At 36.6% G+C, this 14,045-nt stretch overlaps 1 protein-coding gene across 1 annotated transcript in view; it reads left to right on the top strand.

Moving 5' to 3' along the window:
• Window positions 1-14,045, top strand: part of LOC118746170 — a gene marked incomplete in the record, with an annotated part of 421,140 nt that overhangs the window by 192,011 nt on the left and 215,084 nt on the right. Inside the window, 1 exon segment of the mRNA XM_036479972.1 lies at window positions 12,550-12,618. Within this exon segment, the coding sequence (XP_036335865.1) occupies window positions 12,550-12,618 (69 nt within the window).

Genomic DNA, 14,045 nt, shown 5'->3' with positions numbered 1-14,045 from the left:
GCATAAATTTGTCAGCTCTTATGCACCGAATCGCGAATAGCCCTATTGTTGCATGGTCGCCAGTTCCTGAGCTAAGTTTAAAGTCTGTAGTTCATCGGGAGGGTGGTTTAAAATGTTTTGCAGGATTTGATTGCACACAGGTGAAACATAATAAAAGCTTGTAAAAAGGAACAACAGTAAAACTTTTACTTCCGTAAATTGCATATGGCTGAGGGATATTATAAATACAAATATTTCATGCTACTAAGCCGGACTCTACTTTCCGAAAGAAAGGGTAATAACCTTTGCAAATTGCAGCTCAAAACGCTTTTCCTCCTTTCGTATGGCATCTTTCTTTAAAAAAATTAAACACTTTTTATATCAGCATTGGGACGTAATAAAATTTGCTTCAAGAGTGCTATTAAGATTTGTGCCACAATTTGTTTAAGAAAAATGGAAAAATCAACAAAATCTACGGGGCACAACTTATAGTTGCTATTTCCGAGATCACAACATCTCCCCGTCAAATTTCTTTGTCCAGATTTCAGTAGAAATCGAACTTGTATCATCGATGTGCAAAGTCAGCAACGCTTACTACTGAGCTACATATGTACAATCCGCAAACTCTTAAACACCTTTTCCTTTTTCTTGATTGAGTAGCCATTTACTATGAAATTTGTCAGCTAGGGAAGTGAAGTGATTGACAGTCATAATTTATGTGTTGATCTATAAGCATGATTCAATAATTAAAGGTTTGCTCATTATTGACATTCGAGTTTTGACACTCCACGAACCCACACATAGTGCCTTGCCGATTTTGTCAAGAAGGAGTGAGAAAACTGTTTCCTGAACAAACCTTTTATTATTGGATCGTGATCTATAAGTACCTTTTTTAACTGAGATGTCTAACATTTTACAATTTTTCGAATCAGATAGAGAAAACTCAAATTAGTACGGTTGGTCACATTACTCATCCGCCATGTACACCTGTCGCCTGACGCCTCATACGCCATGTTAACAGACCTGTCTGTTAACGTTTGAGTTTTTTCATCACATTTTTCTTGGTTTGCGATAGATTTATCTGTGCTCATTGAATTATTATCCACGCTAAATCCAACAATAAAAGTGATCACAGCACTTTCCTACATTGATTTATAATGAATTCCTATACTGCTATTTTGGACCTTTATCAGAAATTCAGCAAATTTGAAGTATCCAGTGGCTTCTGGATTACCTGCAGTTACTTAAAACCACAGTATACCAGTAGAAAAGCTTTTGGTTGTTGTGGATGCTAATTTGGTCCCCATAAAGGACTTGAGGGTTGCGATCAACTGTTTTGCCGCATTCAGGGTGCTGTGCAGCAAAATAATGTGGTAAAAAGTTTTAACATCGGATAAATGGCGAGAGAAATATTGTTATGCGCTTTAGAAGTAAACATGAACGTTATAAAATATTTTATACTTCAACAATTTTTATTGAGCTTGAGGCCGTTTTTTAATGAAAACTTATTGTGGAAAAGCAAATTTGATTGTAGTTGGCTTAACAAGTGAAATGGTGGAAATAAGCAAGTAGCGATTGAACACCATGTTTATCTATTTCGTTGGCTATATCTCTGGGCATGGGCGTAGCCAGGTAGGGGCAGGGGGTGCTCGAGCCCCCCCCCCCCCTAACTTTCAAATTTTCCTTATATATATATAAAATAGTACCCTGAAATACCAGCTTAATAGGGTCGAGCCCCCCCCTAAATTTCATTCTGGCTACGACGATGTCTCTGGGCTATTTACTTGTGCCAGCAGCCTTTAGTGATTTTGCCAATGACATGGCACTATTGCACTGATAATAACCAAATTTAGCCGCGGTTGCATTCACACGTGATATAATAGCTGGTGTCGGCAAGCTGTGGGAATGCTCAGGATATGGCGTTTGTTGTGCTATCGAAATCATTGCACCGACGGCGGTGAGCAGTACTGCTGGTACATATTTATCAAAAACAGCAGTGGTTGCGGCGTTTTGTTCTGCAACAATAGCCTGCAATGATGACATGTCCTATAATGTCGACGAACAAAGATATAAAATTGAAAATGACTAAGCTTACTCAGAATTGCTAATCAATGCTTTAGCTTCATGTTCTCAGTTTCCAACGTTGTGTACTCTAGATCATCTTCAATTTTAAGTCCCTCGTCATGTTTTGTATTTTCTATTTATGTACGCAAGTGGGCCGTCAGATGCTCCTACAAATACAAACAAAAACGTTTAACATGCTGTACATGTAGCTGGAGCTAATGGCCAAATATTGCTGCAGCAGGAGCGAGAGATTTCGAAGAACTGCGTCTTGTCTGTGAATGAGAAAATAGGATATGAATTGGAACTATGGAATTCTAATGCTCACATTATACAATAGATGTGTGGGGATTCCGGCTGATTTAGAAGACCACCCTTGGTCACGTCCAGAACGTATTTACCAAGAGGTAAAACCGCAGGGATTTCAGTAGTTTTCCATGCAATCACCGTTGATGATGCTATGCTTGCAATTTATGGTCTGAAAAGAAAGAAAGTTGCATTTATCAAATGTTAAACACATCAAATCAATAAATTTTAATAATTTTTGCCATTTCGCAAACTCAATTAACAAGGAAAGAAACTCACGGCGATGCGATACAGAAATAAAAACCAACGGGGCTGCATTTTCTTGATAAACAACAGAAGCGCTCAGAGCAATCGGATCCGCAATATTATTTTGTGAAAAATAAGAGTCGAAAAGAGTTTTTAAACATGATTATCACATTATCTAATTAACGCACACTATTGTGTTTATTTTTAGTAGAATATTATTGTATTATCTCAGACTTTTTTCAATGTTTTCTAATATTCGTTCTTTTGGCATGCAAAAGCAACCATGCGTTCAATTTCTTGTGGGAAAATTTGGTTCCCGTTAAGGACTTTCACCACGAAACAGCTACAAAAACAAAAACCCTTTCTACTGGTATACTGTGCTTAAAACTCTGTTCGGTTCCCGTTATCTCCACTTAAATATCCATTTCACTAGGCAGGGTATTACAAACGCCTTCGATCTTAATAGCCAAAAACCTTGTTTTAGAACCACGAACCGTCCGTTAAGAAATCTTTGGCCATATCTTCTAAACGAAACTCTTCTCTTTGGTCTGCAAAGAAGATTAATAGGCATATACGGCCTGCAATACAACGCACAGACGACTCAGACACGTTAAAGGCGAAATTTTTGACGTGAATATTAAAAATGCCAAAAAGCGGAATAAATTCATTATAGTGGAAACTATGTATAAGGAAGAAAACGATCCCAAAACAATTTCAATATCTTGGTTAAATAGTTGAGGTCAATGTCTATTAAGTAGAAGGTCGGGAGCCAAAAATTAAAAGAATTTAAGTTTCATTAAACTTCCAGACGCGTAAGAGTCAGTCTAACAGCCAGTTGCGCCAAATTGTTTAAGTGACAATTACTTTAATTTCACCAATCAATTTTAATTTTGATTTAAGTGACCTATCCTCTTCACTTAAATAAAAATTAAATCAGATTAACCACACTCAGAGGTGTTACACGTTTAATCACCTGATGATTGTGTATCTGCTGCTTACTTGTATACCAGCCCTGCTTTTACAACACAGCGTGCCAAAGCTTTCAAAAGCTCTCAGTACAAATGAAAGCTTTCGCTGGCATAGTCTGTTTTACAACCACTTTTTACTCACTTAAATAAATAGTTTATTGAAACTGAAAATTATTTAAATGAGAATTAAATACAAAATTAAATTAAAGTTAATTTCCACTTAAAAAGTTTGGTGAAACTGGCTTTTAGTATAACTTCACCTGTTTGAATGATTGGCATTTTTTTTTGAAGAAAAATAATGGATAAAAAGTTTATAACCTTTCTTCTTCTTCTTCTTATTTGGCGCAGTAACCGCCTAAGCGATTTTAGCAGAGTTCAACAAAGCACGCCAATCGTTTCTTTTCTGTGCCAACTGACACCAAATGGAAATGCCAAGTGAAGCCAAGTCCTTCTCCTCCTGGTCTTTCCATATCAGTGGGGGCCTTCCTCTTCCCCTGCTACCACCAGCGGGTTCCGAGTTGAATGCTTCCAGAGCAGAAGCGTCGGTGTCCATTCGAACGTCATGGCCAAGCCAGCGGAGCTGATGTATTCTAATTCGCTGTACTATGTCCATGTCGTTGCAAAGCTCATACAGCTCATCGTTCCACCGTCTACGACACTCGCCGTCGCCAAAGCGTAAAGGCCCGTAAGAGTTCCGCAAAATCATTATCTCGAGTACTCCAATATCCGTCTCATCGGATGTTGTCATTGTTCATGCTTCGGCGCCATATCCCAGCACGGGCATGATGAGTGACTTATAGAGCGTGGTTTTCGTACGTCGAGAGAGGACTTTACTCCAGAATTGCCTACTCAGTCCAAAGTAGCACTTGTTGGCAAGATTCTCCGTTGGATTTCCATGCTGAAATTATTATCGGTGTTAATGCTGCTTCCCAAATAAACGAAAATCTCTACTTTCTCGAAATTATAACTGTCAACAGTGACGTGGGTGCCAAAGCGCAAATGTGCTGACTGTTTGTTTGATGACCTCGTCTTGTCCTCGTTTACCACCAAACCCATGCGCTTTGCTTCCTTATCTAACTTGGAAAAGGCAGGGTTTTTTTTTACCGATGATATCGATGTCATCGGCGTGAGCCAAAAATTGCGCGCTGTTGTAGTAAATTGTTCCTGAGCGGTTCAGTTCTGCAGCTCTTATTATCTTCTCCAACATCAGATTAAAGAAGTCACATGAAAGGAAGTCGTCCTGTCTGAAACCCCGTTTTGTGGCGAACGGCTCGGAGAAGTCTTTTCCAATTATGACGGATCTGGTGGTATTGCTCAACGTCATTTTACACAGCCGTATCAGTTTGACGGGGAGGCCACATTCAGACAAAGCGGCGTATAGGTAACTCCTTTTAGTGCTGTCGAAAGCGGCTTTAAAGTCGACAAATAGGTGGTGAGTGCCGATCCTTTTCTCGCGGGTCTTTTCCAAGATTTGGCGTATTTTGAATACCTGGTCTATTGTGGATTTTCCAGACCTAAAGCCACACTGATAAGGCCCAATCAGTTCATTGACGGTGGGCTTCAGTCTTTCACACAATACGCTCGATAAGATCTTGTGACCTATGTTTAGAAGGCTGAGAGCACACTTAAATTCCAGTCGTCGGGCATGCATTCGTCTGACCATATTCTGGATAAGAGTATGTACATGCACCTTATCAACTCCTCGCCACCGTACCTGAATAGCTCAGCTGGCAGGCGGTCAGCTTCAGCAGCTTTAGTGTTTTTCAGCAGCGTTATTGCTTTCGAACCTCGTCATATTCAGGTTATTTTGATCATTTGTAGAATCTCTACTACTGTCTCCCATTGACACTTATGTAGTTATGAACAGCTGCCTATTACGAAGAAAGTACTTGAAATTCTAGCATATTTCTCTTTAAACTTTAATCTCACTGAGAACAGAATGTCGCACAACAGTATCACGTAAGAAAGATACAATAATTGGACGTTTAAATAAAAATATCATCTCTTTGTATTTGGCGTCCAGTAGCTTCTTAAAGTTGGTTCCGCGAAACCCAAGGGTTCCATAGAAAAGTCACCGGGGTTCCGCAAAATTAATTTTGGTATGAACAAGAACGGCGGTCGGTTTGAGTTGCACACAGAAATAAAAGTTCTATAATCAATCGTTGAAATTTCGCGAAATTGAAGCCGAAAGTTTATACGGCAAGTTCTGATGCAATATCTAAGCAATTTTTGCAATATTTTCGAATTTTTATGTTTATGTGTTGTTCTTCAGAAACATATAATTTGACACTGAAATACTAGAATAATGTCTGCCACTACGGCAGTATTTTAAATACCACAATAAATTTACCAGAATGCAAATTCCAGATGTCTGTCCACGGTTAAAAGTAAATATCATGAAGTCACTAAAAAGGCCATATTAACTTTGCTTCCCTCTGTCACAACGTACTCTGTCAACAGGGTTTTCAGCTTACACTTATACAAAAAAACAAATTCAGGGTCGAAATTGGATGCTACCCCAGAAATGCGCAGCTTCTTTTTTAGTAAAGGTTTTTATTCAGTAAAGGTGTTTATTCAGTAAAGGTCTTTATTCAGTATAGGTTTTTATTCAGTAAAGGTTTTTATTCATATTTAAATTGCACTGCCTTTGAATTTTAGTAATTTGTTATGGTGTTCCATAAAATGAAAGCTGCTTAGTAAGGGTTCCATTATCTTAAAAGTTTAAGAACCCCTGGATTAGATCTGCATATACATATACGAATGTTTGTATGTATAGACAAGGGGCACAAGTGATAGTCGCCGAGGTGTACATACATTCCCATAAGTAAAAACGTCTGCGAAGGCGTTGGAGCAGAAGTCGTGTGAAGGAAAAGAAATGGAGCAGCAATTCACATACACTTAGCTACTTCACAGAAGAAGACTCACAGCCAGATAAAGCAGTAAAGCGCTGGAAAAGCGCAAAGCTTGAATAGGCACAGAAATTGCCGGAATTGAGGAGCAAAAACGTGGAGCTGTAGAAGAGTTGAGCGTACACAAAGCTTTAATCTGCAAGTCTTTGAAATAATGCAGACAACTGCAGACAATGTGTCCTTGCCATTCCGTTGACACACACGAATTTTCATTTCCTTTTTTACTTTTGCTGAGTGGCTGCAGGCAACTTCGTGTCCTTGTCTCATTCTTTTCGCACATGCACAAGCACACTCACATTAGTACTGGCATAGAAACATGTACATACCCTGCAGTGAAAATCCAAACCAGTTAGAAAAAATACTAGTTCATTAACTAGTATGTGCCTACCAGTTCGACAATTTCGAAGAACTTAGGCGATCAGCGACATCTGCCTTTGAATTGCCAAAGCCAAAAATAAAACGCAATTAATTGCTTTTCCTACAAATGTCGGCTGTGGCGTCACGTGAAGACTACTGGTTCTGGTTCTGAAATCGCAGGTTCGAGGCCGCTTGGAGGTGGTTAAGATTTTTAAAGTTAAATATATGTAAGTAAAATAATTTATTCAATTTATAAATAAATAACAAATTTGAAAATCTAATTGCATTGCAAAAAAACATTTAGGAAGAAATGCTTGTGCTATAAAAACAAAGAATTTAAACAAAAATATTTTTTTTTGTTAAATTTAAAAATTACAATAAACAGCATAAACAAAAATATAAATATATAAAAAATAAAAATAAAATAAAGAATAGAAAATAAAAAAAATTCCCTGCGCCAGGATTTGAACCTGGGACCTCAGGCTTACCACGCGAGTGCTTTGCTCTGTCGGCCATTGTGACTGCTGGAGCACCGCGAGCAAAAAGGCATACTTATGCTTTTCACGGGGCATGAATTGGCAGACTATCTCATCAACTGGTATGATGCTCCTAGTATTTATACTAGTAGATGCTGATGCATAGCCTGACAATTGACATCTCGTAGGACATCGCAATGTTAAAAATACCAGTCGCTAACATTGAAAACGGATAGAACGTGAACTAGTTCGGCTGAAACGCAAACCGGTAGAACTCTAGTTCACAACTAGTAGCTTTCCCTGCAGGGTATGTACGTATGTATGTATGCACAGTCATGCTTACATTGTTGTCGCTACACGTCTCCCTTTGGTGCTGCATATTTGTTTGGTTCTTCTTCGATTGTCTTTGTTTTTGTGCGCTTCCACAAAAAGAAGAACGAAATGATGTCGCTGTTATTTTATTTAAAGTCAACTTGGCGGTTTGTTTATCGCTCTACTGTTTTCTGTCTCAATGTTCGTTTATTATTGCTGTTTTTGCTATTGTTGACTTTAGTCTAGTGGTTTGGTTGTTGCCAAGCAACATGTCGTTGCACAAAATATCCGCTTGCAATTAAAGTCACATCAAGTCGCATGTCCGGGAATTCGACGTCATTTGCAGAAATTTGTGTTGAAATTAAATGCAGTTTTTTGGCAGGAAAACGATTTGTACACATGCTAGATTAGACATACATATCTTCGAACAGAAAAAATTCAAAAAAGTAATTAAATGGAGATATCGTAACGGGAAAACATAGTGTTGCCATACGCTCTGTAATGTTAAATTAATTTTCCTTTGTGATTAAAAAGATATATATTGAATACGACTTAAAAAGATATTTATTGAATACGACTTAAATAGAAAGAATTCCTTTGTCAATTGCACCACAAAAAGGATAAAAAATACCACAGCTCAGCGCCTAGCAAAAAATATACTACCGAGAAAATAACGTTTTAAGGAACGTTTAAATTGCCTCTCATTAAAATCGTGAATGATTGACGCATTGGCGCAAAGCGAATACAAATACATATAAACTAAGTTTGTAAGAGAGATAGAGTCATTTGTAACACAGATTTCTGTGGAATAAAATCGGGACTATTCTACAGCATCGTATCAAAATATAAAAATTAGCTTTTAGAACGAAAAGACATAAACTTTTTTAATGCAGTTTTATTTAAAACAAAACAAAGAAAACCAACTTAAACAAGTAAAAAAGTCTAAGTTCGGGTGGAGCCGATACCCCGCGCAATTATTAAATATAGTTTTTTTTCGCCTTTCCGAAAACTACAGCTACATGATAAGCAGGGGTGATTCTAGTCCGATTTCAATAATTTTCAGCGTTTTGCTTTTATATGGCAAGCCCAATAATCATTCTGAGTTTGGTACAAATTGCTCGAACAGTTACCGAGATACACATATGTGGTCATAAGTGGGCGGTGCCTCGCCCATTTTCTAAAATTGTATCATACACTTATTTTGTGCTAAAAAGCTATTGCAAACATTGATGTTGAATAAATTAGCTTTAGTATTTACTGATTTATAGAAGATTTCGTATTTCTGCATATTACCGTTATATGGGATGTGGGCGTGGTTATTGTCCAATTTTAAAAATTTTCAGCCATTGATATGCTGTACCAAGGTCAACAAGCGTGCCAAGTTTGGGGGTTACCGAGATATACACGTGTAATCATAAGTGGGCGTGGCTACGCCCATTTTCCGAAAATTTATAATATTATTATTTTTCGTCTAAAAATCATTGTAAATATCAATTTTAGGTGAATAGGCTTAAGTAGTTACTAAATTATCGCAGTTTTCGTATTTCTTAAAATACTGCTACCGTGGTTATTGTCCGATTTCGCCCATTTTCAATACCATCCGTCCTACGCTAAAAATAAATACACATACTGAGTTTCGTTAAGATATCTCAATTTTTACTCGAGTTATCGTGTGCACAGACGGACAGACGGACGGACCGTTACAGCTTAATCGATTTCTTTTTGCATTCTGATAATTTATGTATACATTTGTCTATATCTATCTCGATTCGTTTTGCCTGTTACAAACAACCGTTAGGTGAACATAGTTATAATACCCTTGTGCACAAGTGTGCTCGGGTATAAAAATGATGGGAGAAATGTATACAAATATATCGGAAGTTTGGTTATCTGTTGGACTGAACATATTCTACCTATCAAGCTTATTAATGAAATCTCCAAAAACGTAATTTTTGAGTTACCATATGTATCTATATTATTAAACGTGCGATATATGTGTACATGTCCCACGAATATCTGGAAAAAAATGTATGTGCATATCCTCTATATTTGTGATTTCTAGCCTAAATAACGTATACATGTATGAAGTTTTATGCAAAAAATTCGATATGTTTCCAATGTTTGAACGCATTTTTAGTAAATTTGCATCTTTAAATTTTTAAAATAATGGCAGTATTTCTTTCAAGGACATCGAAAAAAGGCTGCAAAACGATGTGTTTTCTAGTCGAATAATTTTTGTTTGTCCTGAATATTTGCAATTGTAGAACTTTTTTAATTGGTCTGACAGGGCGTATGACGAACATTGAATTATCAAACTCAACTTTTATAGCAAATTCTTTTCCTCCTTTAAAAAAAAATGGCTTCCGTAATATTAAATAAACAAAATAAAATGCTTTAGTATTTGATTAAGGATTAATTGAGGAGGTAGGTATTAATTAAAAAATTTTTTAAATATCCTTCGAAATTTGTATCTTTTTTTTCCTTATATATTCATAGGATTTAAATTACACTAAGATTCTTCAAAATGCATTCAAACTTAAACATCTTTAAGGATAATAGTTTTAAAGGACATTTTGGCATGTTCCAAAAGGATAATTGAAAACAAAAGTTATAATTAATCCAGTTTCGAATTCTTCTTTAAATTGATACCCATATATCCATATTTTGTGTAAACTTTTCGAAATATATTATAATTTATGGTCCTTTGGAAAAAATTTGATTGGGAAGTTGTTAAGAGAAAACTAATAAAATGAGGTGGTATGCGTTAGAAAAACAACCTTGGTTTTTTGGGATAGTCTACTAAACGAGTAGGTACACTCATACATATCTTATATTTTTCATATCCATGATTTTTTAAGGAAATTAGAATTATTTGTTATAGTTTCACCAATTTATTTGTTAGTATCGTTTAATAAGAAGACAACAAATAACAAGAAAATTACAAAAAAAATTATACACCGAAATAAAGCGAGAACACCAGTTTAAAACATGACAAAAAATCAGAGAAAATAAAGATCTAATGTTTTTGGCTCCTTTTATTCTATGTTCTTTGAGATAACGAAAGATCTGCCACTTTTGTCTGAAAAATGGTTTTTGGGGTGGAGTACCGGGAGACTACTCCTATTAAATTAATAAAGAAAATATTGAAAATCGGGATTTAATCGGTAAAATTGTGAAAACTCGGGGCACTTATACGCCGCAACTTTTAAAAATATTCAGCAGCAAAATTTTCCCGAAATCGGTAATGTCCCACCAAAATTGGTACGAATGATCACCGTTATTATAGTTCACGCTAGTAAAGCAAGATTTTACCCTAGATTTACAAGGTGTAACAAAATTCTCACCTATACAACGTAGGGTAAATATAGTCCCTGATAAACTTTGGCAATTTTTGCTCGTATATCAAACTAGTTTTATATTTATTAATATTTTCATATAACTTGTTTAGTATATTATAAAATAAAACACAGAATCATCATTTAAATTCTATACAGAAAGCCGAGCGGCGCCAAGCAATTACTTTGTGCCCAACTGCCTCCATGCACCGCGTCGTAACCGTTTGCTCACTTTTATGGCAGGGGAGAGGATTCCACCCTGCAGGGTTATCCTATTGACTTTCCTTCGCATGATAAATATCCTTAGCTCCCAACTCACAACACTGTCGTTGGTCACGGCTGAGGCAATTGCATATATGTCACAATTTTGTACTAGTTTTAAAAAAGATCTCAAATTCCAGGCGTTTTCATCATTCTGCTGTTGCCTTCGCTTGAAATAAGAATCTTTCTTTTTTCAAATAAACTGCTTTGCAACTTATCGCAGCGTATCTCTGTAAGGGGGGTATTTCTCGTTGTAGCAAATACGTATATTTCTCGAATCGCTTACATCAGGCAACTTCTTCCGTGGACGGTCTAATTGCAGCCACATTTTCCTTTTTGTAGCCGCTAATATTTAGCACTGAAATTCTGGAAAACAATTAAACTAATTTTGTACATTTCATTAATCGCTCTTTAGCATCAACCCAATTATTTCACGGTGTGGCAACTCTTACCAAAAGGCGGGGTAAAATGCACATCAACTGCGCCACCAACATGTCTTCTGCAACACTGATAGCTAGAGTTTGAAATGGGCTTATTTGTTGTTGGTATTCTGTTGTCTCAGCGTTTAGTTGCTGTCCCTTTGAGATGTTCATGAGCTTACGACTACATGCACATATGTATGTACATACATACCTAAAAAAGATTCACTACGTTACTTATTGTCTCCGAACACGTTTTTCATGCTCATATGAATGCAGCGTGTTCAACTGTCGCTTACAAATTGTAATACGGTTGTACCATTTGTCAATGGAGACACATAAATACATACCAATGTGTACGGCTACACTTAAACACATAAATACATCTGCTTGTATATATGTATATATGCACACGCGACTGCCTAGAATTGTCAACATTCACATATGCATATCTATGTATGTACGTATTCCCAAAGCTTCTGACATATTCTCACGTCTGCCTGGATGCTCATACGCCCACACACATACACTTGCTTTATTCTACTCCCCTCCACTTTCATTTCTACGATATTTTCGAATCCGGACAGTCTTGATTTCTTTTCAGCTTGTCGCCTGGTGGCCTTAAATGTCCGCTTTGACTTTGAGTGATATTTTCAAATTATGTCACTAAGAGTTGGTTTGCTGCTGTCATATGTGGCGGTTGCGAAGGCTTTGCATTGGGTCAAGTGCTCGTTTAACAGCATTAAAGTTTAATATTCTACATACATATTTGATTTAATTTTTTTTTACAAAAATTCCAGTTGGTGTATTGAAAGTTTGTGAGCACTTTGTGGAAGAATTTACATGATTTTTTCCTCTGATTTACCTAGTATAAAAGTAGCATTTTTTCTAAATGTTTTATTCGTTTCTTATTGTTTCAGGCTACTTTTGGCACATCACAGATTTGCATTTGGACACATACTACTCGACGCAAGGAGATGTTATGCACAGTAAGTAAAGCATTTTATACATACTACACTGAAAATAAAATTTCGTAAAATGCTACGGAAAACTTTCGTAGTCTTGGTTTTCGTACAACGGACGAAACTTTCGTTCATATTGTGAACACATTTTTCACAACGAAACAAGATTTTACCAATCCTTTGTAAATATAACGAAAGGACTAATGCTTTTTTCCCAAGTAGTTTTGCTCCATGGCAATTTATACATTTTATGTAAATAGTAGCGGCACATTGGGTGAACTAAATGCATTCATACATACATATTTTTGTACAATTGTAGGTAATATTGTATGCGTCTTCCCAGGTAGGTTAAGTGCGGGTGATAAACCCATGTAGCATAGTTAAATACTGCGTACATAACTACAATTAAAATGGTGAAAAATATTACAATTTCGGCATGTGACTGGAAAAAACTTTAAAATACACCCAAATTGTGGTTTCCAAGACATGTACTAAGTGATTAGCACAGCTGCATCCTTCAACTTGTCAACGCGCGGCAAATTCCCCAAAATTTCGAGGGAATTTCGATTTAAGTGGCAATCGGGGAATGACCACCAACCAAGTAACCAAATTAGACGAATATGTTAGTTTTTAACCATTCGACCCTTTTCGGGGCGACATTTTTTCAATTTGAATCGTAATATCTCCACAACAAGAGTTTTTCCAGATACTAGCTATATACCATATGAAAGCTAAGGTTTTGGGCTAGACTTGTGGAAACTTATATTTTTGGTTTTCAGGCGATAACGTTATGGCTTATGTATACTTTATAAACGCAAAAGACAGCTTTAGATAGCTTGTTTTAGGACCCTTCTACTGATATGTTTTAGGACCCTTCTACTGATCTCCATCCACGCCCACAAAAGCATACGAATCGAAACATCCTGGAACAAAACCTTCCTAGTTTTTTTGGTACCTTAATTACTGAAAGTTTGAAAAAAATTAAATGATGGTACGTACAGATGCTACACACATCGCAAAGCATCTCGTAGTGGAGACACGAACCAAAACACATTTAGCTCTGTATCTTTCCAACTAGTAGCCGGAAATTAATATATAATAACACTAAATATGTTTGGTGCATCCACATACACCCTTAAACCGGCAAAAGCAAAAAAATGGTTTTTGTTTCGCAACACTTTAGCCTAATTTTTAAGAATCCGGTTAATCGTTTATGAAACCTGAATACATTTACTGGACACACTCTGCAAGACCTTTCCAACGATACCTCAAACATGTCGATTGGACGTCTAGTTAAAAACTTCCAAATCTCGTGTATATATAAGCGAGTCATTTCAGCATGCTACTGTGGCTGCTTTCGTCACTAGCGCGCACTGCCGTACGCTGTGATATATAAAATGATACACTCAATGCTAACAAAATAATTTGTAAATTTTCAAAAAGTGAATATGTAA

Source organism: Rhagoletis pomonella, unplaced genomic scaffold (genome assembly GCF_013731165.1).
Source record: "Rhagoletis pomonella isolate Grant_MI unplaced genomic scaffold, Rhpom_1.0 Rhpom_scaffold_00010, whole genome shotgun sequence".
Classification (NCBI taxonomy): Eukaryota; Metazoa; Arthropoda; class Insecta; order Diptera; family Tephritidae; genus Rhagoletis; species Rhagoletis pomonella.
This window is presented reverse-complemented; position numbering and strand designations above follow the sequence as displayed.